Raw genomic sequence first — 24,016 nt, forward strand, 5'->3', positions numbered from 1 at the left:
ACAACATTCGACAAAAAAAAAAAAGAAATGTAGTTGTGACTCCTTGACTCCTTATAGATGATGACATTAAGAAATGATGCTGCAGTAAGCAAGGCACCAGGCTACCTTGAGCCTTTCTCTACCGTCACTTGGAATCAGGTTAGGGAGCACGACGGCTCAGTCAGCGCTTCCGGCCGCAGCGCCGCCAACTTTGACTGCCGGCGAACTCTAGCGGCAACGGCACCACTTGACCCGCGCGGAGGCGCGGTATCCGCACTATCTGTTTTCATGGCCACCGCGCGGGCGACGACGGGCGCGCGTGTGCGTGCTCCGAGTGTGCCGTAGAACGCGCCAGGTCGAATCGAGCGAAGACGCAGCACGTGCTCGCGACATTGCGGATATGTTGCACGTCCCAATAGAGGAAGAGCAGCGAGCCCCGATGAATTGCGACACTTAGGAGTTACGCGATAAAGTTCCTTCAAGAACTCAGTGTGACGCTGACATTTTGTTGTGGCTCAATTTCCATTACTCTATATCCAGCTGCGCGATAGTAATAGGCTGCTGAAACGCTAATTAGTGTTATGACTCACACTGACAACGTGTGAGGCCTGCAATTGTGTAAGGCACGCATCCCGCACTTTGGAGCTCCCAGAATGCTGTAAACAAAATATACAATTCCCCTAAATGACACCCTTATAAAGGCGTGCGTTAAATTCCTCTAGACAAATAAAATGCATAAATTCACTCTTCTTGACATCCATTTCTTTTTTTTGTCGCATAATATTAGAGAACTGAAAGAAGAACCACGATACTCCCTTACATGTTACTGTAAAGCGTGCTTCGCCACATTAACAGATATCTTGTGGCGTAGACTGTCGAAGTACGGTAGCTAGCTTAGCGAGTCGGTACAACTGCATCTTTACTTACAGCGCGAAGGAACCAACATGGACAACGAAGAAAGGCTTAACACAAGCGCTGACTCACGACTGAAAGTGTATTTCTTGCAAGCACCACATAAATACGAAAACTCGCTCACGCGTACACCCTACGCCAGCCATTACTCTCAACCAAAGCGCGAAACATGACAGACGACCGGTATACACAAGATAGTGGGATTTAACGGTCACATACATCCAGAATTAGTTTTTTTTCTTTGTTCTGTAGCGCGAGTCACGTCTTGCTGACGCACCTGTCACCAAATTTATTGATCAGGTACGCCTCTGAAATGAGGCGGGCTGTTTCATCTTCTCCAGAGTACGCGTGTGCCATCAAATGTGGGCGTGTATATAACCACAAACTGCGCAATGGGGTTGCCAAAATGGGACAGACCTGCGTTTTTTATTCTGGAAGAGTGTGTTCCTGCAACCTTCTGTTTATACACCGGCCCGTATGGCCGCTGTAACAAGATCAGCATGATCGACAGGGGAATTTCATGTGAGGGGATTTCCACTCCCCTTTCATGCGGATCTTGCTACATCGGCCATATGGGCCGGTGTATAAATAGAAGGTTGCAGGAACATTCTTCCAGAAAAAAGAACGCAGGTACGCCACATTTGGCAACCCATTACGCAGTTTGTGGTTATATACACGCCCACATTTGATTGCGCACGCGTACTCTGGAGAAGATGAAACAGCCCGCCTCATTTCAGGAGGCGTACCTGATAAGTAAATGTGGTGACATGTGCGTCAGCAAGATGTGACTCGCGCTACAGAACAAAGAAAAAAAACTAATTCTGGATGTATGTAACCGTTAAATCCCACTATCTTGTGTATACCGGTCGTCTGTCATGTTTCGCGCTTTGGTTGAGAGTAATGGCTGGCGTAAGGGTGTACGCGTGCGTGATTTTTTTCCCCTATTTATGTGGTGTTTGTAAGAAATACACTTTTAGTCGTGAGTCAGTGCACGTGTTACGTCTCTCTTCTTTGTCCCTGCAGATTCGTTCGTGATGTAAGTGAAGATGTGGTATAGACAAAAAAATACGCAAAATTTAAAGGTGAGGCCGACCATCAGGCAACAGGGACGTCTCGAAAAACACTTTCTCTCTTTCTTTCTCGCTTTTGAATGTCTAGTTGTCATAAGGTCTTAATATATGTTACACATTGCATAAATTACATTGCTGTCTCTAAGACAGCGTAAAAAAGGAGTTCGCATGATCAAATTTTTCATTACATTTCGAACATATGCACATTAATTGTAATTAATTGGCTGCGAGGTTTTTGGGCACAGGGTTGGGGCGTTGAGGCGAGATTACCAGCTGCATCGTGGCCCTCATAATGCAAACCCAAATTAGCGGCTTCGCTCGTCTAAAAACAGCCCGGCACAAATGAGACAATTCAAACCGTATTCTTCCTTTGAATCAAAAGATATTCTTTATAAATGATATTGTGACATATATTTAAGGAGATTGCTAAATTGAAAGTATTGGGGGAAGAAATGCTACTACCTCGTCATTCGTGAATTATGATTCGTGAATTATGATTTACTGTCCATAAATGTGCCAAGGTAGATTATTTTATACCGAAGCACAGCCGACTACATTGAAAGTTGAAGTAGTAGAGGAATGCTTAGTTCACTTTCTTGCGTGTCCTTGTCATTACGGAATATTACATTTCACACGTATCAGTTAGACCGCATGGCCCCATTTCTCACGACACAGAGTTGAATCACCCGGTGGTACAGAAGCAGCAGGCGAGATTAGCCTGCAATTGTTCCGCCTGGGTATCTCGTACGTTGTCATCAGGGGTGTGTCACCAGACGTTAATCAACCCTGTGTCTTGAAGAACGGCAATCGACAGTCATGGAACTCTGTTCCTGATTACTGCAGGCTACTCTAGAGAAAACGTCTTCGAAGTTAGCCTGTGTAAGACCCATCTTTCGTGGGCTGTGAAGCAACACCTTTGTTTCCGCGTCAAGCTGCGGATACAACCAGATGAGGTGTTTTATACCATCGATCTTACTATAGATAAGGCACAAGGCGGTGAAGCGGGTCGACCAGTGTAAATAACTAAGCCTATGTGTAAGAGTAGTTAGCTCTAACACCATACAGTATAGGATAGCTTCGCGAATAAGTCCTTGAACCACACAGTCTAGATGTGGGGTTCTGTGGAGCACCCGAAAATGACTGCGTATTACTTTCGTAGTTTGCTGGGAATTCTTCGGGGGCTTACAATTTTTGGTCACACGATAGCGCTTCGCGGGCAAGAACGTGAGCTTTTCATTGCCTTCATTTTCCAAGACCCCATCAGCAGGGTACCCAAGGTGAAACCTCAGTGCATCTCGTCACACATTGAAACTGAATAGCCCGCTCTAAGCACATGTACATTGTTTATTGGCTGGAGGAATTACGACGACGAAGAAGCAATTATTTGACCATTGCTGATGGACCACGATACATCGAACGTCCTGTTCAACATGGTTGTACCTTTAGTAAAGTGGTCATGTGCCGTAGCAGTGTACTCTGCAGTCAGGAGTAAAACGGGAGTTGCAAGTGTGTAAGAAGAGGAATTACTTGATCCACACGTCAACGCCCGTGGTTTCCTTGTTGACACTGCTGGACAGAACTGGCAAAAAAAGAAAAACAAATGGCCTTCACAGATGTGTACATTATGACTGAAGATGATGGTCAGTGACAGCTGTCAAGAAGGCACCGGCAAGTGTTCCTCAAAAGTTGTCTTTACTTCTCCAATTCTAGTTCTGGTCCAATTGTCTTTCCTTATACCTTGTATCAGTGTCCCCGCCTTCGTCTTGCTCACGGGCTTGCCTGTAGCGAAATCGAATAGCGTGAAGGCATCGGCTAGTTGGTTTTTCATATTCAGGTGGGTACGACTTTTCCCATGATCATGACTCGTTAAACAGAGATGTGCTTTGACAGCCATAAGCATTTTTCTTGGGGACGGCAACCTAAATGATTTTGATTTGTAGATCCTTGCGAACTCTACTTAGGTTGAGTGCTGCTTTTAGGACTATGGCATAAGTGTGTGCGCGTATAATAGTGTTTTTGTTGCACGCTTGACACGGACGTCTATTATTTACGTGGCTGCATATGGGACGCTTCTTCTAGTTGTATATAACTTTCTTGTTGATACGCACGTTTTTTTTTTTTTTTAGTAGATTTAGTATAGGTTTCTTTGTCCATGTCATTAGCGCTGTTCCCGCCTGAACTGTAGCGGAACTTTCCACCTTAATGAAAGGGAGGAGGGGGGGAGGGGTAGAGCATATTGTCCGTCAAGTGCGAGCGACATCCGTTGTGGCGGGATCAGCCGGGCCGTTCAGCCTTTCGAGGTGCATCGTCTTGACGGAGGCGGGCACACGCCGCACACTGGAAGTGTCGGGAGTGTTGGCGTGGCAGTACTTAGCAGAAGAGGCCACGCGAAGCTCTCCCTAATCCCGCGCTCAAATAAATGACCCATTTTGTGCTACGAACCGCGCTTTTCATGCCTCTCTACTCGAGAATTTTTGGCGGTTTGTGCGGGTGAGTTGATGCCACGGCATGCTCGTGGTTGCTCGACACATGGAGGGAGCTTCTCGTGTCCTCGCTGGTGGCACTTGTATGGGCGCTATAGTCTGAAGCACCTACGTGGTAAACGGTGAGCACTTCAGGTATCTTTTTTTAAGGAAGGCGGGGGGGGGGGGGGGGGGGGGGCTTGGCCAGGAACCTCTTCTTCATTCCCATCACTAATACGGCACGAAATAAACAATGGCCGACAAAGAGAAGACACACGAAAACGACAAAACGAGCACGTGTGTTCTCTTTGATCTTGTTTTCTTTGGCGCTTTGTTAGGAAATGAATTTGAAGCATTACGATCAATTCGACGTGCTTTATTCCGAACCTGTCACTGTCCATGGTAGTCGGCATTGGTAAGCTGTGCACTGCGCTATAAGCAGAGCTGGTGATACCTCATACGCGTAAATTACTCTTCTCGTATAAGCGATGAGCGGTATGCATCTAAATGAGTCCACCACTCCGAGAAACCTCAAAAGTTGGGCCCTTGGGAACACTCGCAGAGGCAAAATGCGCACCAAATTACCATATAAAAAAAACGAAAAGCATGTGCGCTTATAACGGGAAGTTAAAGAGAATTTTGAGTTCATGTCGGTGGACGAAAACCTCTACCAAGTGTCGTGTCACGCACTACATTGCTAATCCATTCAAGCGCGCCGATGCTAAGTTCTCGTCACGTGGGTGTGTGTGCGCGTGCGCTCATTTCCCAGGTCGTTGCTGTACATTTGACAATCAAATGTTGAGGAAAGGCCAGCGAAGCAAATTGTCAACATCTCCAGCATTCAACTAAATAAATAAATAAATAAATAAATAAATAAATAATAAATAAATAAATAAATAAATAAATAAATAATAAATAAATAAATAAATAATAAATAAATAATAAATAAATAAATAAATAAATAAATAAATAAATAAATCGGCAAACCCAGACACATAGTGAGCGGGACTGGTTCTCGCGCTTTGAGAGCAAAGCCAACTTTCCATTTGTGCGCTTAGCAGACGTAGACGCTAATTCTAGGCGGTGGTGATGGTATAAACGTCTTCATTCAAAAGTGGCCCTAGGGCCAGCTTTCTGCTCCATCTCCTACGACATAGAATCCAGGCCAGACTCTACGACATAGGAGTTGGAGCGAGTTATCGGGAGGACCGTACACGCTTCCTCGAAGGCCATCCTGATCGTTAGGCGAGATGTGCGATCGAAAAAAGTGTCTTCTTCTAATGTCTTCCCGCTCCAAGCCAAACTGAAGATTAAAAATTGGAGGACGCTTAAGCTTCGCCTTTAAGAGTGGAACGCGGTATCATTCAAAGATCCCTGACTGCTTCTTATGCTTCCCGGCAACTGCAGCTTATGTAACCGTAATGTTTAGCGGTAAATGCTGGCGGCGAACGCTATGCGCGAAGGCGAGCTTTCTGGTAGAAACGGGGCCCCTTGCGAGGGCCGATCTTCTGTTATTGTTTCGCACTTTTGATATTTAGGTCCGAGAAGATTTAACATAAAAGGCATGCGCTGTTTGGTGTTTTCTTTTATGACATTTGTTTGTCGGCTGTCATTCTCAAAATTCTGAGGAATAACTTTGTCAAGATTGTAAGCCAAGGTATGAGCAACTGTAGGGACAAAATGGTGTGGCAATATATAACCCGCATACACCGCATGTCATATAGCAAGGCGTGGCATATACGTATACCCAGATATATACTCAAAATTTCGCTCACTAACAACGCCGCCGACGCCGACACCGAATTTTCTGCGACACGGGGCCCTTAACGCTGTTGCGTTAAAATAAAATTGTGAGGTTTTACGTGCCTACCACGATAAGCCGGATTTTCTGTGACACAAGGTCCTTAACGCTGTCGCGTTAAAAACTTTGTTGAAACACTGTGTGCATGGTCTTTGCGAAGCTAAGCCAAACACACCTTTTGCTCGTGATAACGAGGTTTACAACAATTAATCGTCAGCCAGTTTTTTTTTTAACTTCTTATTCTAAACCCGAGATTTCACCCCTGATTTTGTCCTTTCGTAAAGGATTATAGTAAATGCAGGTGTTACAAAACTAATGAACACTACCCACTTTTCGTGAGCCGCCGGTGGTCAATATATATCTTACTGTAATACTGTTAATATGTGAATATGGTATATGCCTCGTTTCCGCTTAAACAACTCAAGCGAAAACTGCCATAAATAAATATACACTATATTCCGCGCCAGCCGACCTCGAGCGAATGAAGGTCTGTTGCTATTGTAGTATAGCCGTGTTTACATTAATACGGCATTGCATCGACGAATTGACGCGCGGCGCTTGCATGCGGTGTTCTCCATTGTACGTGAACGGCAGCTTTGACGTGGAGAGGATGTTTACCCAACTACGTCATAACGTAGTTGGGTAAACGTATGCGTATGGCTAGGTTATTTTAGGTTAATGTTTCCGTAGACGTTTAAATAAAGCTGGCTGATTCGCCTAGTTAGTATTCCACTAAGTTGTTCGCAAGAGCGTGTATTCAAAAAAGCAAAGCAGACTGATGACAGATAAGTCCGAAAAGCCTGACAGGTCTAGGATGGACAAAGATGTGCTACAAATATATATAGTACTAGTATAAACGTCCACAAGAGTTTTGTTGGATAAGAAAAAGCATCACATCTCCTGAGAAACGTACCATTGTGCAATGCTTTTTAATGCGAAAGCATTATATGCCCCACGAAGCGGAAAATCCGGCGTCCGGCGTTAACATCCAATGGTACCAAAACCCACGTGACCAAGTGAAGACATCACGTTTCAATGTCAATGAAAACGGACCTGGTCCACTCCCAAAATTCACTTGGCCCACTCCAAAAATTGGCTTTGCCCAATTCTGAAATTGAGTTGGCCCACGTTCAAAACCGACCTCGCCCACTACTAAAATTGATTTGGCTCACCCCCAAAATTGGCTTCGAAAATGCCATTCGAAAATGGAAAATACCCACGTTCAAAACCAACCTGGCCCTCTACCAAGGTTGACTGGGCCCACACCCTAAATTTGGGTGACCCCCCCCCCCCCCAAAGAATTGACTTTGCCCAATTTGAAAATTGAGTTGATGCACGTTCAAAAGCGACCTGGCCCACTACCACAATTGACTTGACAAACACCCAAAATTTGGGTGGCTTACCCTCAAAATTGGTTTTGCTCGATTCCAGCACATGATCAAGTCACGTGACCTATAGTAAGAACCTTAAGTGGCAAGGTCACATGACCCAAGTGATGACGTTTTATGGTAATGCTACGTATCATGGACGTCGAAATAGTATGGACGTTTATATAGTCGACACGCCCAGAATGCTTTCACATTCTGGGATGTCATTCTGGGCACGTGTTTTTTCGAGCTTGAAAGATGCCCGCGAATACACACAAAGTGCCTCGAGCGGCCAGTCGCGCGGCAGTGTTACGTGTATTCGGGGGTTCTTTCACGCTCGGAAAAACACTTTGATGTAGAGCGTACTGAGCAACAGAAAGCTGAATCGGGAGTTTTAAAGGACGATAGTATTTCTTGGGCTACCTAAACAGCGAAAAACTTTGTCTGTCTGTCATCCGATTCAACCTCCTGGCCAAAACCGATTCAACCGCCCGGCCAAAACCAACCAAGCCACTAGCTCTGGTGGCACGGGGTCATACACGTCAACATTATAGCAGCGCAAAGGAAACCTCATGCCTATTTGAGGCAAAATATATATGCATAACCGCTGATCCGCAGCGTTCATTTAAATAAGAATACACATAGGACTGGTTTTTACGTTTGTAATTGAAAAATCAACCTGTTAGAAATGGTGTCGAAGAGACGCTACGCGTTAAAACCAAGCCGACTAAAGCCGCGGCTCTGTAGCCGGCTTTAAGCCAACAGTAATAAAAGGTCCCAACAGATGGCGCGAGAGCAGGGCGAACGCGGGAAATTTGAATTGAACTCAGCAAAACCTCATTTGCATCCATCATGGGAGGAGTGAGAGGGAAGGGGAAGAGCGTGAGGGGTGGGAGGGAGGAGAAGAGAGGGTGTTACGTATCAGGGGCGGCAGAAGACTATCGCCTTTCAACGTCATTTGCAGCGAAGCAAGCAGATATGCGGCCAATTTTTTCATGTTGCTCTACAATTTTCTCATTGACACTCTTCATGTAATTATAATAATTGAGAAGTTGATAGGTGGTTAAGACTAATTATGCAATTACGCGGAAGGTAAGAAATAATCTGAGTATCTCCAAGCAACGGCAAACAAACTTGCCTTGGTTCTGTCTAGCTACGTGGCATTTGAATATTTTTAATGTTTGGCCCAACTTAACTGAAACACCCTGTGTATACGATAAGCTTCCATTACTTCGCGGTAGGCCCCCCGCGCTTGCCGAAGCAAGAACTTTGTGCCATCAAATATATGGACGCATGCACATTTTCCAGAGTGATCAGCGAGGGTGGTCATCACCTTATGCAAATCGTTCGCGTGCTGCTGCAGTTGTGCTTGTACGATTGCGTGTGACTATGTATGACTATATGTATGCGCATAACCCAACAGTTTCACCCAATAATTCACCCGCTGCATGTGAAAGCAGCGCTAGTCTTCCAGGATCACTATCAGTCAACTTTGGGCCCACTGAAGGACGAAGTCCCTCTCCAAGCGATTTCCAATTACCACTTGCTTGCCTAAAGAACATTTTGTATGTGCCAATTGCGGCGGCGAGTGCCAAGCCACCAAGTTATACGACCGATGTCCTGCGCGAACTGGCTTACAATCGTAACGCTTGCGTCTCCTACTGCAAGCCGGCCTCCGCTACTGTGTCACAACCAGCTATGACCGCTGGATACTTGATAACATATTGCACAAAACACTGCTTCAATTCATACACAACACAGGCCTCACAGCACACACATAATACACGTATACATTATACAGGCATCAGGAATTATACGTTAAGGGCAAGTCTTTATCACAATTAAAAAAAAAGAAAATTCGTCGGCCCTTCCAATCCGTGAAGATGGTTAACCAGCGAAGCTGAAACGTACGGCCCCGGTATTTATCACTGGGTTAATCCCCAGGGTTCATTAAAGTATTTCCCAAATATGAGGTTGCACACACGTTCGGCTGCGACGGAGAGAACGATGTCACTGACGGTATGACCATACGTAGTCCGCCGTTGTCGCTTGCGTTCGATGTCTCGAGCCAAGGAGGTTTTAAAAAGAAAATTCCTGAGCTATCATAAAAGCCCTTGCTCACGTACCTGGCATCACATTTGTTGATGCAGCCCAATATTCCCATGGCACACGATTTGTGGCCGTGGCCACACGCGATGCAGTCCTACACCACGCCTCGAGCGTCACTATACCCCCACTGCCAAGACGGCTGAAGAAGTGGCCATCGCCCTGGCCAATCTATATCCCACCTGTCACACCATCGCGTTTGACTCTCGCTCAGCCGTCACTAACTTCAGCAAAGGCTGTATTTCTCCTCAAGCTCTTCGTATCATCTGCCAGGCACCACATTCTAAAGACAGCATGATCGCCCTGACATGGATCCAGGGCCATGCGGGCCCTGTCCACCCACACCTCCCCAACCTCAACGAGGTCATCCACTTCATTGCGCGAGTCAACCGCGCCGGAGTCAATGGAGACGAGTTGGACACCAGGGACAATCTGACCACTTAAAACGATCTCGTTAAGGCCTTTTACCTCAGTCGCCGAACCTTCCCCCCACCTCACCCCAAGTTCAGCCGGGCGCAGGCTACCACCCTGTGTCTGCTACAAATACGTACCCTTCACGTACCAGCCCGCATCCACCTTATATTCCCAGACGTTTACAGTACCCCCAACTGCCGGTGCTGTGGCACTCACCCGGCTACGCTTCCGCATATGCTGTGAGAGTGCCCAGCACAGTACACACACATTAACACCACGACCCTCTCGTCGAGGTTGGGTGAGGCTCGGCGGAGCTCCGCCCTCGACGACCAAACCTGGGCGACCCAGCACGCCCGTGAGGCGGCGGCGAGGCAAGCCCTCGACGTACCCTCATGGGAGGCTTAGGCCCGGCCATCATAAAGTGCTGGTTCTACAATAAAAGTTTATTCCTCCTCCTTGGCCTCGAGTTTGTTCAGCGGCGTGGTTTAAAGTCCCTAGATTTGCTGCCCTTTTTTAAGTAGCGACATCTACTCCGTCGGCCGCCATTATCTTCCTAGATAGCATGCGACCGTCAACGGCCGCTGATATCTACGCTGCTCGCAGCAGCGTGCAAGTAAATGCGGGTGAACAGCGTTAGGAAAAACATGGCTGCTGGAATGAGCGCCGCCCAATGAGATTCGACAGCGGTGCTTCAAAGCTTGTCGCTACTTAAAGAAAGCAAATAAAATATCTAGGGACGTTAGCGGTGGTTAGCTGCCCATTGCCACCTGCGATTCTTCGAAATTAAATTACTTCAAAATTAGATCTGTCCACTATATATGTAAGACAATGAATGGCTCATACCCCCGTAGATGCGGCCTCCCCATTACGACGACTGAAGAGAAGTGAAATTCTACGCTGGATTGATGAGCGGCAACGCAGCGAGCTGTGGAAGAAGACGACGACGACGAACGCGGGGGCAGTGGCACGAGCCAGCTGCGGAAGAAGGCGACGACGCTCGAGCCAATGCTGATGATGATAGTTTTCTGAGGACAGGCGATTTCGCTTCGCCATATAAAGCTTTGCTTAAAAAAAATGCCGGCAGATCCCCCGCCCTGTGGGAATCGATGTTATGCGAATCAGTGTGCGGGGAGCCTACCAAGTTAACGAAACGACCATGAGAGCACCAAGAGGCATGCGGCTCTTTCATGACCTACACGACACGCATGTCATGACATTCATGTCATGAGTCCTGAGGAGTCCCTTTAGCTACACCTGAGAGACCTTAAGGCAAAACCCTTAGTGATGGTCATGACTATGACTTCGACTATCGACCTTTAGCCTTTTCCTTCACTTAGTACCACATCCAAACCCATTCCATTGATTTTTGAGTGTTAATCTTTTTTCGCTGTGTCATTCTTTTTTGCTGAGTCATGGTGATGATATGACTTCTACCACAATCCTTCAGTGTTTCATTCGCTCAGGGACCACCTCCGAACCCATTTCAGGGGCTTTTGAGTGCTAATCTTTTTTCGCCGAGTCATTGATGTATTTGCTGAGTCACGCTCATGACGGCGCTGCGAGCGTGCGACCGGATCAGATGTGCAGCGTTTCGGCTCCGTCGTTTTTCGCACGGAACCGCTAGCCACCTCTTCGGACCCCTAGGAAAACCTTACCACCGTCTCCGGAATGTGATCCGGTTCATCTGGACACCACGTTCTGGCAAGTGGACTCATCTTACGACCTTCTCGGGCATTTTACATCTCGACGCCGGTGGCGGCCCAGCTAGGCCTACTAGCTATGGCGCCTCCCGGCAGAACGGGGAATCGTCCCCAAACTACTCCCGCACCTGAGGCGGACACTTACACCGGATACGACCCCCACGGCATGCTGTGGACAACCATCCAGACCTCGGACAGCAGACCGGAGCTGCCCCAAACCTATAAGAGCACCGCGCTTGCTGCCGCGGTGGCAAGACGAGAGCGGGCGAGCGGCGCAGCAATTGCAGCTGCTGACGCGGCAGCTCAAACCTGTTCCACAACACTCCCGCCGCCTGCGACGCGCTCCGCGGGCCCGCAGCAGGGGAAGAAGAAACCCACGTGGCAACCTCTACCTCTGCCAAAGCCGAAAACGACGGATTTTGTCGTCGTCCTCAAACCGCGGACTCGATTGTCCCTCACCGCCGTTTTCCCCGAGAACGGAGCCGGCAGCGCGCTCATCGCCCACCTTGGAGCAAACGCCAACCGGCTGGTCACAGTAGTGATGGCGCGGGACCAAAACCTCATCCTGGCCTACACCGCAGACCCGCTTATTGCGGACAAACTGATTGGCGAACTCACAGTTCTCTCTTCAGTCGGACCGGTGCCCCTTTTCGGGTACCTACGCGTGGATACTCGGGACTCTTGCTACGGAGTGGTGACAGTGCGTAGTACCGACTCCGAAGCCGAACTTCAAAAACGCCTCTACTGGCCGGAGGGCGAGATCCTCCACATCCGGCGATTAGGCACCACCAACAAGGTGAGGCTCACCTTCTCCGGCAAGGTCAAGCCCAGGTACGTCACTTACGACGCCCTGCTAATCCTGGTACATCCGTACAAAAAAACCATACCAGCATGTAGCCAGTGCGGATCTGTTGGGCACCGCCCCGACGCCTGCCCTGGCCCTAAGCCGGACCTCTGCGGCACCTGTGACAACACGGTGCCACTTATGGATGGCGCTCGCGCACCTCACGAGTGCACACCAAAGTGCGCTATTTGCGCCGGACCCCACGTCACCGGGGACCGGAGCTGTAAGGCGCGCTACAGGGCGCCACCACCCAAATCGCCCACCCCTCCACTGGAGAGCCAACCCGGCCCCACGAAAGGCAAACGCCAGCGACCACGGAAGCCGAGGCCGCCCGACACCCGGGCTTCACAGCAGGTGACTCCATCTCCTGCCACCAAATCTCCTCCACCCCCGCATCCTGGAGCGGGGACCCACGAGCCTTCCAAGCGAGGCCACACTCCGCCGGGACCTCCCACCGAGAGGTCTCCATCGAGGCAGGGCCCACCTGCCTCCTCCACATCGCACCCGCCGCCACCCGGACTCCAGCCTGCTGCCCAAGGGGAACTCACATGGGCTGCTCGCATCCGACAAGGACCTCAGGTGAGCGGCACGGGTACGGCAGCCTCCCCACCCCGACACCCCCCGAACCCACCCAAACCACCCACACCTCCCACTCCCTCGCGGGAACAAATTGAAATCCAGCAACTTAAGGCCAGAGTGGCCTCGCTAACACAGGCAATGGAGGCGCTCGTGAACCGCACGCCCCCACTTCCTACCTCGACACCTTCCGGGCCAGCACCGGAAGCGATGGACAGTGCCCCCTCTGAACAAAGGGACTGCACGGCACTCCTCGCTCCGATTGAAGCGCGTCTCAGCAACCTGGAGGGCCAAATGGCCTCCATAGTAACCACTATCGAGGATAGACTCGCTGCTGCCATTCAAACCGTATTCGACCGCATCCCGGCCATGATAGTGGCCCAGCTGCCTCAAATCGTTTCCAGCACCCGTCGACCCACCACCAAGCTTAAACGGGTGAATAAATCGCAGATGCAACGGCCACTACCTCATATGGCCGAGGCTGATCGGCAGCCTGTCAGTTTGACTGCAACCCTGGATAATAGCCCCAGAACGAGCAGCGGAGCGCCTATGGACCTCTCTGCTCTACTGGAGGCCACACAAAATTCTAATCCCCAAGATGGCGGGCCACGGTCTTAAATCACGCCGTACCCGCGCTAATTCGGACCCTCTTACAATCGTTCAGTGGAATTGCCGGGGATTTCGAGCCCGTACTAAGCGGGCTGCTCTCCGGCTCCACCTAGAAACCTATCCAGATTTACCCGCGGTAGTGGCTCTTCAGGAGCCAGGCGAGCACGCCGCCCTTACAAATTATACCGTGTATCAAAGGGACGCACAAACCGCAATATGCCTGCACCGAAATTACACCGCCAACTTGGTGGATCTAGAATGCGACCCGCCTTACTCGTGTGCTATGGTGACCCTCCTCCCACTTAGGAAGCAGGACCCATCCATACACATTCTTAACATTTACAGTTCACCCAAACTGCCCAACATAACTTACACCGACATCTTTAGCAAAGCGCGCGCGGCTGCAGGCAGGGAACCACTAGTCATAGTAGGTGACTTTAATGCCCCCAGCACCCATTGGGGTTACCATCGGGAGGAACGACGCGGTAGAAAATTGGCGGAATTGATTTCTACCATGGGCTTCACCCTCCTGACGGACCCCACACACCCAACACGCATTGGTAACTCTGACTCGCGACGCATGTCCCGACCTCACACTGATCAAAAACATCAGACACGCAGATTGGCTCAACACCGAGGAAACCCTCGGCAGCGACCACTGCATTATCCTCACCACAATCCGAACACACCCCCTTACCCGTCCTTACCAACAGGCAAAACTTCCCGACTGGACTAAATTCCGATTGGAGTACACCAATTCGATCCCCATACCCCACCAAGGCTACGCCACCTGGTCTCAACACCTCGTGTCGTCACTTCGTCACACCGAGCAGACGGTTCAACTCTCAGAGGCCACACCTGCAGTGGACAACCACCTCCTGCACCTCTGGGAGGCTCGGCACAGCCTAGTCCGCCGCTGGCGCCGACAGAAACACAACCGAAAACTCAAACTACGAATCGCAGCCCTCACTCAAGAAGCGGACGAGTACGCGGCCCAGCTCGCCGATTCTAACTGGGTGGAACGCTGCAACACTGCCGCTACGCAGATGTCAAGTCGTAACACCTGGCGTCTTTTCAGGGCTCTCATAGACCCTAGCCAAACACGCACAGAAACACAAAAACACTTACAGCGTGGACTTCACGCATACGCGGGAGACGCGGAGAAATTGGCACAAGCGCTAAGAGATAAATATCTCAGCGGTCGCCAACAGGACCCCCTCGGACCGGCGTACTCCTATGCAGGCACGGAGAACGCTGACCTGGATCGTTGCTTCCAACTCCACGATCTGAAGGCGGCCCTGTCCAAAATGAAACGAGGAACGGCGCCAGGCAGGGATCGAGTGACGGTTAGGCTTTTAGCCAACCTCCTTGACTCGGCGTACCTTCACCTCCTCGACTATTTCAATCAGATCTGGGAGGGGCGTGAGCCACTACCGATTGATTGGAAAACGGCCTTGGTTACTTTCATACCCAAGTCAGGCAAATCCATTAACATTGACAATCTCAGACCCATTTCCTTAACCTCCTGTGTGGGGAAACTTATGGAAAGCATGGTCCGAGATAGGCTCTCTGAATATCTGGAAGCCCAACACACCTTTGCGGACACCATGTACGGTTTTCGCCCACATCGCTCTGCACAGGACATTCTCCTGCAACTACACCGAGACGTTATCGAACCAGCGGAACACCCCAGTGACGACAAGGTAGTCCTCACCTCAAGGGAGCTTTCGATAACGTCACCCATGACATCATTCTTACCCACCTCTCACAGACAAACTGTGGGCATAATGCTTTCAGGTATGTTCGCCAATTCCTCATGGAACGGCAGACATACCTCCGTATTCAAGACAAGGAGCATGGCCCGTACCCCCTCGGTACGCGGGGAACACCACAAGGAGCGGTCCTCTCTCCTCTCCTGTTCAACCTTGCCATGGCTCACCTCCCCCCATTGCTCAATGATGTCCCAGGCGTGCAGCACGCTCTGTACGCTGATGACATCACGCTATGGGCAACCCAGGGATCTCTTGGCAGCATCGAGACGTGCCTGCAACAAGCAGCGTCGGTAGTAGACGACTACGCCCGTCGCTGCGGTCTCGAATGCTCACCTACCAAATCGGAATACGTGCATCTTCGCCCCAAACCAAAGGACACCACACAAATCGAACTTTCCCTGCGTACCGGGCCTATCCCGGAACGTGATGAAATCAGAGTCCTTGGGCTCTTCATCCACACACACCGCAAGATCGACACCACCCTGCGTAAACTGCGTACGGTAGGGGATCAGGTGGGCCGTATGATCCGCCGTGTTTCGTATAAACGGGGAGGCCTCCGGAGCAGGGATGCTCTGCGCCTCGCCAACGCATTCGTGACCAGCCGGATCCTGTATTCGACCCCCTACCTGCGTCTGCGTAAATGCGACGAGAATACACTCGACTGTATACTCCGCAAAATCTACAAACGTGCCCTTGACCTCCCCATCTCGACATCTAACCAACGTCTCGCAGACCTGGGCATGACAAACACATACGGGGAACTTAAAGAGGCTCATCTCAACAACCAGTACCTGCGACTTGGCACGTCGCAGGCTGGGAGAGACCTCCTACACCGTTTACACATCTCCTACACCTACCCGGTAGAAGAGCGGATCACGATACCTGAGGACTGGCGTGGTGCCCTGATCATTCCGCCTCTGCCCCAAAACATGACTAAGGGGACCCACGATGGTAGGCGTATAGCGCGGGCTAACGCCCTACAGCAACGCTATGGCTCACGCACGGGGGTCTTCTACACGGACGCATCCGGCCCGCATCACGGCGGGTGGTACACGGCCGCTGTTCACCAAAACGTACCTATTCAAGGGCTCACCTTACGAGCACCCGACATCACACACGCGGAAGAAGTCGCCATAGCACTCGCCGCAGCGGACCCCGCATCTCGGATTATCATTACCGACTCGCGGAGTGCGTGCCAAAATCTCATCCGGGGTTGCATCACTGAACGCGCAGCCCAAATTCTTAAACGATGCTACTATCTAGATCGCCCCAACCCGCGTACAATCATCTGGACCCCTGGCCATACAGGGCTAGGCGGAAACGAGGCTGCCGATGCCTCAGCCCGCGCACTAAATTACCGGGATCCGCCTCACCCTCCATTGCCTGATGTCCCAGCACCAAATCCGGCTACATCCTTCAAAGAAATCACGACCCTGTACAAATCGCACAGGCTCAGATTCCCACCACCGGCATCGGGCCTAAACAAGGCGGACGAGCGCTGGCTCCTCCGTCTCTACACCAACACGGTATTGTGCCCGGCCATACTCAGACACTTTAACCCGGCATTCTCCGGGGCCTGCCCACACTGTGACCATCCGTTCGCGGACCCATTCCACATGGTGTGGGCCTGCCCATCAAACCCGGCGGTCCCGCCACACCCCTTCCCATTCCCCCCTACCCGAGAGAACTGGGAGGCTGCCCTGCTCGGCTGCTCGACCCTGGAGGATCAACGCACCCTAGTGGCCCGAGCGCGTGCTGCAGCAGAAGCCACAGGGGTTCCGGACTAGGGACCCCTCCTAGATTTTGTGAGAGGCCGGCCCTTAAGGCCGTCCCCAACTCTCTCCTGTCATCACTCAATAAAGTTTTTCACCACCACCACCGCTCATGACTATGACTTCTACCACCATACTTTAGTGTTTCCTTCCCTTAGTAATCACGGCCGAACCCATTTCAGTGCCTTTTTAGTGTTATTTGCAGGAATGGAGCATGCAGGAATGATGATGAATTCGACGGCATACATGGGAGTCCCGAATGACGACGCGAGCTGTGCATACTGCTGTTGGGTGAATACTTTGGGCGCTAGCCGTACAAAGGGATAGCCCCGAAAGTTGCGTCATCACTTTTCGTAGGAAATGGCTAAGTTTGGCATCCATAACGGATACAGCGGCTCCAGTGTCTATAAGGGCAGATGCGCGAACACCGTCTACAAGTCCATGAGCCCTTGCCTCATGGACTGCGACGACTAGTTTTCCCGATCTCGTGCGACCTGACGTGGCCGTATCGGCGACAATGAACGACGTCGTGGAGACGGCGAACGGCGGGTAGAAGGAGCTGGGCGTAACGTCGGTGACAAAGGCGGCGGTAGTTCGTAATTAGGGCAGCTGGACTGGCTCATGACGGGTGATGCGACTCGAGGCGACTGCACGCGATTGCAAAAACGTCCGACATGGCCGGCGTAACCACACGCAAAGCATATGGGCCGGTTGTCGGAAGTGCGCCAATGGTTTGCCGGAGAGGGTCCAACCCATGGCTCAGGACGCGATGGACGTAGCGGCTGCGGGTATGGCTGCATTGTGGGCTGCAGACGGAGCCTAGTGACATCGGCGTACGTAGGCGGCACAACCGCTTCGAACGACGGCTTCGGCGTAACTAAACGGAGCAGCCGCAGATATTGGTTGGGCTGGCCTGGCGACAACTTGAGCGTAGCCAAGTGGCGCCGGTGCCGGAGGGCGCTGGTGATATTCGGGCATGACTTCCGCGATTTCCTGTTCAATCACCCGGCGGAGAGGAGGCGGCAGTGTGGTTGATAGCTGTTCCACATGCCGCGGGTGAGCAAAGGGCAGCAGAGAGAGCTGGCGTGCAATTTCTTCGCGCACAAATGTCTTCATTTCTGCCAGCAATGTGGTGTGGTCAGAAACGTTTGACAAGCCAGCGAGATCTGCGTCCCGTGCTGGCCGCCGGGTCAACGACCGCTGCCGGCGTAGCTCCTAACTCTGGCATAGAGTTATTATCGCTGCCACCGTACGAGGATTTTTGGCGAGGAGCATGGTGAAGGTGTCGTCGTCGATGCCTTTCATTAAATTTTTGATCTTATCCAACTCGGACATGGCCGCGTTGGTTTTCTTGCACAAGTCCAGAATGTCCTCTATGTAACTTGTGAAAGATTGCTGAGCTCGTTCGCGCAAACGCTGTTCTGCTTGCAGCTTACGAACAGCAGGGTGGCCAAACACGTCGATAATGGCAGTCTTGAAAGCGGACCAGGTCGGGAAATCGGATTTGTGGTTGTTGTACCACAGACTTCCTACTCCCGCCTGGTAAAATACCAAGTTGCTCAATTTTCCTACCTCGTCCCATTTGTTCGGTACACTCACGCGCTCGTAGATAGCGAGCCAGTCCTCCACGTCGGTGCCATCCGCGCCAGTGAAGATAGGTGGGTCGCGTTGACGAGGGACACCGGGACAGGCGAGTGGTGTGGGAGGCGGCGCTTGCTGGGAGGCGCCTTGCAGCATGGCAGATGGTAGTGCACGGGATCGAAGCTACAGGGGCATCGCGGAGCGGTTTTGAGGGTACCGCACTCTCCACCAATTTATAAGGGTGTTTATTGGACGACACTTAAAGCAGCGCAATGGCGACAGTCCAAAAAGTGCAGCACGAACTCTCAGCAAGAGCGACGCTCGAGAGCCGAAGAAAACGACCCACTAGAAGGCGCTGGAGCGGACGACCCACTTCAGAGTTCCAACGCTTCGCTACAATTTATTTATTTTACAATTAAGTACTGCCAGCCTTGTTACCAGGCCTTAGGCAGGAGTAGGCGTTTGAATATTTTTTCGCCGAGTAATCCTAGCTTTGATGAGCCAGATAGATGTAGAGAATCTTGGGAGTCCTTGCTACTCAACGAAGAAAAAAATGCTCAACGACAAGTCATCGGTCTCGCCCTGACCGCCGCCGCGTCCCAAGGGATCCCGGTCGACGGTTAGGAAGGATGAGTGTGCGTTTAGGCTGAAGCCTCTACCCCGTCATCTATTTGACGGGTGCAAATAAAGTCACTTCTCTCTCTCTCTCTCTCTCTCGCCGAGTAACTGACGTATTTGCTCAGTCATGGTCATGACTATGACTTCTACCATCATCCTTTAATGTTTCCTTCACTTAGTACCCACGTCAGAGCCCATTTTAGTGGCTTAATTATGAGTGTTAATCTTGTTCGCTGAGTCATTATCATTTATGCTGAGTCATGCTCATGACTATAATTTCTGTCGGCATCCTTTAGTGTTTTCTTCACTTAGTATCCAGGTCCGAACCAGTAGCGTACCCAGGATCTCTGCCAGGGGGGGGGGGGGGGGGGGTTGACAGTTTGCCAATACCATCGAAATAGCACTAATTTCAATTTCTACAGGGAAAATTGTCAAAAAATGCGCTTTTTGTGAGTGTGCAGACGATTGCGCATCTTACATCTTAGTTGCAGTACTCAAATGCGCAAGGAAAGAAAAGTGGTTAAACAAAAGAGGGGGGTTAAGTCGGCCTCAGGGGGGGGGGGGTTACAAACCCCGAACCCCCCCCCCCCCCCCGTCGGTGCGCCACTGGTCCGAACACATTTCAGTGGTTTTTGAGTGTTAATCTTTTTCGCTGGGTCCTACATGATCTACATGACACGCATGTCATGACCTATCATATATGTTCGTCATACCCTCTTGTTATGTCACTGTTGTCATGTAATGGACAGACAACGCCAGAAGTAACACATACCAACAGAAAAAAAAATCAGGTCAGTGCTGTAATGGTAATGTAATAGCACACACTTGACCAGGACGGGGTGGGGGAGGAAGGAGGACTGGACAGGCCACATGCTAATACAGCATTCTACTTCTTAAGGGGGGGGGGGGGGGGAGGAGGGGTACTCGTTCCCGATATGCCACCCTGTGGGCACGCCACTCTACGCGTGTACAGGCAGCGACAACTGTTTTATCCGGGTAGCTGAGCTCGCGTTTTGAAAATGTTCGATTTACATAGAAAGCACGTCTTTTTTTTCGCCATAGCAACGCCAGTACTGAATTAAAGGGTCCCTGAAACGGTTCGGTCAAATTTTATAGACGCGTAGGGTACAGTTACAGTGAAACATTCGCGTCACAATTTAAGTGAAGCGTCTAATATTAAGAGAGCTACGGGCGATTACAATTTACCCTGCTCCGTAGCTATGCATTTCCTCCTCAACTCGTTCGCCGAGTGATTGGGGCTAAGCTATAGAAGACGTGTTGCCTTCTATTTACGGCTGCCTGGGCGAAATGCTATCTGCATAAAATGTGGTGTCTAAATGCACGTACAAGCGATGGTCCCCGTGGGTACAGAAATCAAAGGTCATGCTTTTGTGTGCTGCAAGCGCCAGAAGTGGTTGCAGGAACCGGAAAACGTCACGACCTTCAGAATCGAAAGGTTGTTCGGTCAAGTTTCGTTTTCTTTTGTTTGCGCCGGTCTTAGTGTCATCGTCATCAAGCAGCAACAGCGACAACAGCGTCGCTGCGTGACAAAGTTCTCCAACAAAACAAAAACACCGTGGGAGCCTCTCAAGATGGCGGAGAAAGGTAAGCTCGCCCTGAAAATGGAGCAAAAAAGAAAGGATTGTCGCTGTCGCTTTCGTCTCGGCAGCAAAGTGCGTAGCTCTGTTGCAGGATCGCGCTCGTCGGGGCGTTGCCGCAGCTTCTTCATTTTTCCGTTTTATTTGCCGCAACGCGTGGCTTCAAAACTGATGTCCGACTAACGTACCGAGGTGCCAAAGCTATTTGCCAATACTTCTCGCTGTCGTTGTAAAAAGGCGCTGTCGGTAAATAATGACGACTGCGACTCGTCGCCTCGCGTTTGCGGGCGCGCTTAGCGTAGACTTCCGCCGCTCTACCGTACTAAAAAATGAAGCGAACGTTCCCCTGGTGAAGGCTTCGGAGCGGAGATAGTTCCGAGAGCCCGCGGCATCTTTCGCACTGGGCGGGCTACAGGAAAAGCCGCCGCGATCGCTCGCGCGCTCGTTCTGTGTCCGCACCGCCCCGAAATCACCGGCAATGTGCGCCTAAAATAAAGCGCGTTCGGCCTGGTTATTTGGCGCGTGGCGTCAAGTTGTTGCATCGGCGGCGCGTATTGGCAGTGCGAGGTGACTTCTCTGCGCGACTGCCGTGCCGTGAGTTCGCCAGCCACCCCCCTGTGTGTTTTTTTTTTTTTTTTTTTTTCTTCGTTGGTGTAGCTTGAAGCGGCTGACGAATGGAAAGTGTTGGGTGACGAGGCGCGATAGTTTTTCGCTTTGCTTTGCTGTGTGCGGGCGCCGTGACTATGGCGACAACAGAGCAAGCTGGCGAACGTGAGGCTGTGCTGCGCCGGTAGCGACAGATACGGGCTCTGCTACAACAGATACGCAGCCTCCAGTCAGAGCAGCCCGCGCGCTGTGGCCTATTTTCTTGGTTTTGCGCTGGCGGCTGGCGTTGACAGCAGTCGTCGTCGCCGATCTTCCCCCCACCACCTTCTGTTGCGTGTCGTGCGGCGTTTAAAGCGCTACTCTGAAAGATCTTTTCGGAGGAGAACTTCGTGATACGCGCTGTCGAGGCCTCCGCCGTCTGATACGAATCTAATACTGCGAGGAAACTGTTCTAGCGAGTGCTGCAATGTTCTCGCGACATTCTCGCCAACCTTCTTGGCTTGTGGATCGTCTGACAGCGCGACTGCGACTGCGCGTGGGTATGAAGCACGTGGCGGGAAAATGTGCGCCGCAGTCGCGATCAACGTGGTAACGCGAGAGATGTGTTTTCACACTCGTTTTATCGAGCTTGGATAAGATAGCAGATATGTTACAGTCATTAAGAGTGGTCGCCAGCTTCTGAAATAATCCTGAGGGCAGCTGCCAGCATTTCTGGCCCCCGTGAGTTAACTGACACCTTTCAAAGCTTACATTTGATTTGACATGTTCCTTCTCACCCATGACAACTTCTGACATTCAGCTACCCCCGAATCTCAAAGTATTGTTCTGCATAACGCCTTTTTTCAATCTTTTTGGGTGTACAGAAACAACCTGCAGTGCTTAATCATGCTTTGATTGTTACTGCCACTCTAAACAGCAGGTTCAATTGTACTCATTTCCTTACATAGTGTGTGTCCTACATAAACACCTTGTCCTTACTTGCTTTCGAACAAGCACTTCGGGCCTTACACTTACATGGTTCATTGATTGCACAAGCTTGTTACTGCGGTGTTCATAGAGAACTATGGAATGCATAGCTTTCGAGTTCGAAGAGTGCTTGTCTACACTGTTAAAGGGACCCGACCCTGAAGCACTTTTTGAAAATAGTAAGGAAATGTTGCCGGACATGTAGAGCCTGCTGTGAACATGTGAGCCAAATATTACTACACTGTATGCAGCAGGGAATTTCCAATCTTGTGTCAAAAACACCGAAAGACCGCTTGCTTCTTCAATGCTGTCATGCAGTGTCATCAAAAGCAGCTGAATCCTCCAACACCATTGGCTGATTTTGTAATCACAAGAACATTTTCAGTAATACATAATTGCTAATTGTGAGTTAAATAAATGAAATATATGTTTGTCTGCAATCTCAAAAAGGCAAAAAAAGAAAGATATCTAAACCTTTTCACTGCACATAACTCTGAGATGGCAGCTGAGTAAGCGTGGTCTACTGTGGCTGCCGAGGGTTGCTGCGACGAGTTCGCCGCTGCGACACTCAACTTTTGGTCAAAGCTTTGCCCTTTGGCATGGAGTTGAAGGATTCTAAAAAGTTTTGTGGCACAAGATTCATGAGACGATGATGATGATATATGGATTTTATTGGTGCAAGGGCCAGGGATGGATTCATGACACAACGTTTTTCAATAGTGAGACCATTCTATTATTAGTTGGGAAAGTGTATCAGGGCCTCTCTACACTTCATTCTCAACATGCTGTCTGCTTGTATTGCTGCCACCTTAAATTTCATTTGCAGTCAGATGTGTACTGCACTAGTCAGCTGCTTGTAAAACAAAAATTGCCTGTTTTAACTAGACCATTTATACTTTTGAGTCGCACAAGGCAGCCAATCCCTACAGCTTTTTTATGAATAAACCACAAACTGACCCTCCTTTCTCCATGAAAGTCCAGAAAATCTTTACAGATTGCGATGTAAGTTTTAAAAACATCGGCATCACTGTTAACCTGAAACTCGAGACTCCTAACAAAAATGAAATGCCCAGCAAGCTTACAATACAGGAATTCTTATGAATTAAATAAGACTATGATGCATGCTACAATATTACACAGACACCTAAACAATTAGTTGTTGTGCAGTTGTCTTGACTGATTAGAGTTGTGTGATGTGCTCGAGTGTACATTGCGAGACATTTACAGCCAAGGTAGAGGGTGTCAAACTGGAGATAAGAAATA

At 50.2% G+C, this 24,016-nt stretch overlaps 1 protein-coding gene across 2 annotated transcripts in view; it reads left to right on the top strand.

Annotated features, from left to right (window-relative positions):
- Positions 1 to 24,016, top strand: part of LOC119433412 (ran-binding protein 3-like) — a 150,768-nt gene that overhangs the window by 76,914 nt on the left and 49,838 nt on the right. Inside the window, exon 1 of one of the 2 annotated variants that reach the window (XM_037700615.2) lies at positions 21,121 to 21,188. The exons of the other annotated variant lie outside the window; for it this stretch is intronic. Within the exon in view, the coding sequence (XP_037556543.1) occupies positions 21,176 to 21,188 (13 nt within the window). The 5' untranslated portion in view covers positions 21,121 to 21,175. Of the gene's footprint in view, positions 1 to 21,120; positions 21,189 to 24,016 lie in introns of those variants that run through there. 2 annotated transcript variants of the gene reach the window in all.

The sequence above is a fragment of the Dermacentor silvarum genome, chromosome 11 (assembly GCF_013339745.2).
Source record: "Dermacentor silvarum isolate Dsil-2018 chromosome 11, BIME_Dsil_1.4, whole genome shotgun sequence".
Classification (NCBI taxonomy): domain Eukaryota; kingdom Metazoa; phylum Arthropoda; class Arachnida; order Ixodida; family Ixodidae; genus Dermacentor; species Dermacentor silvarum.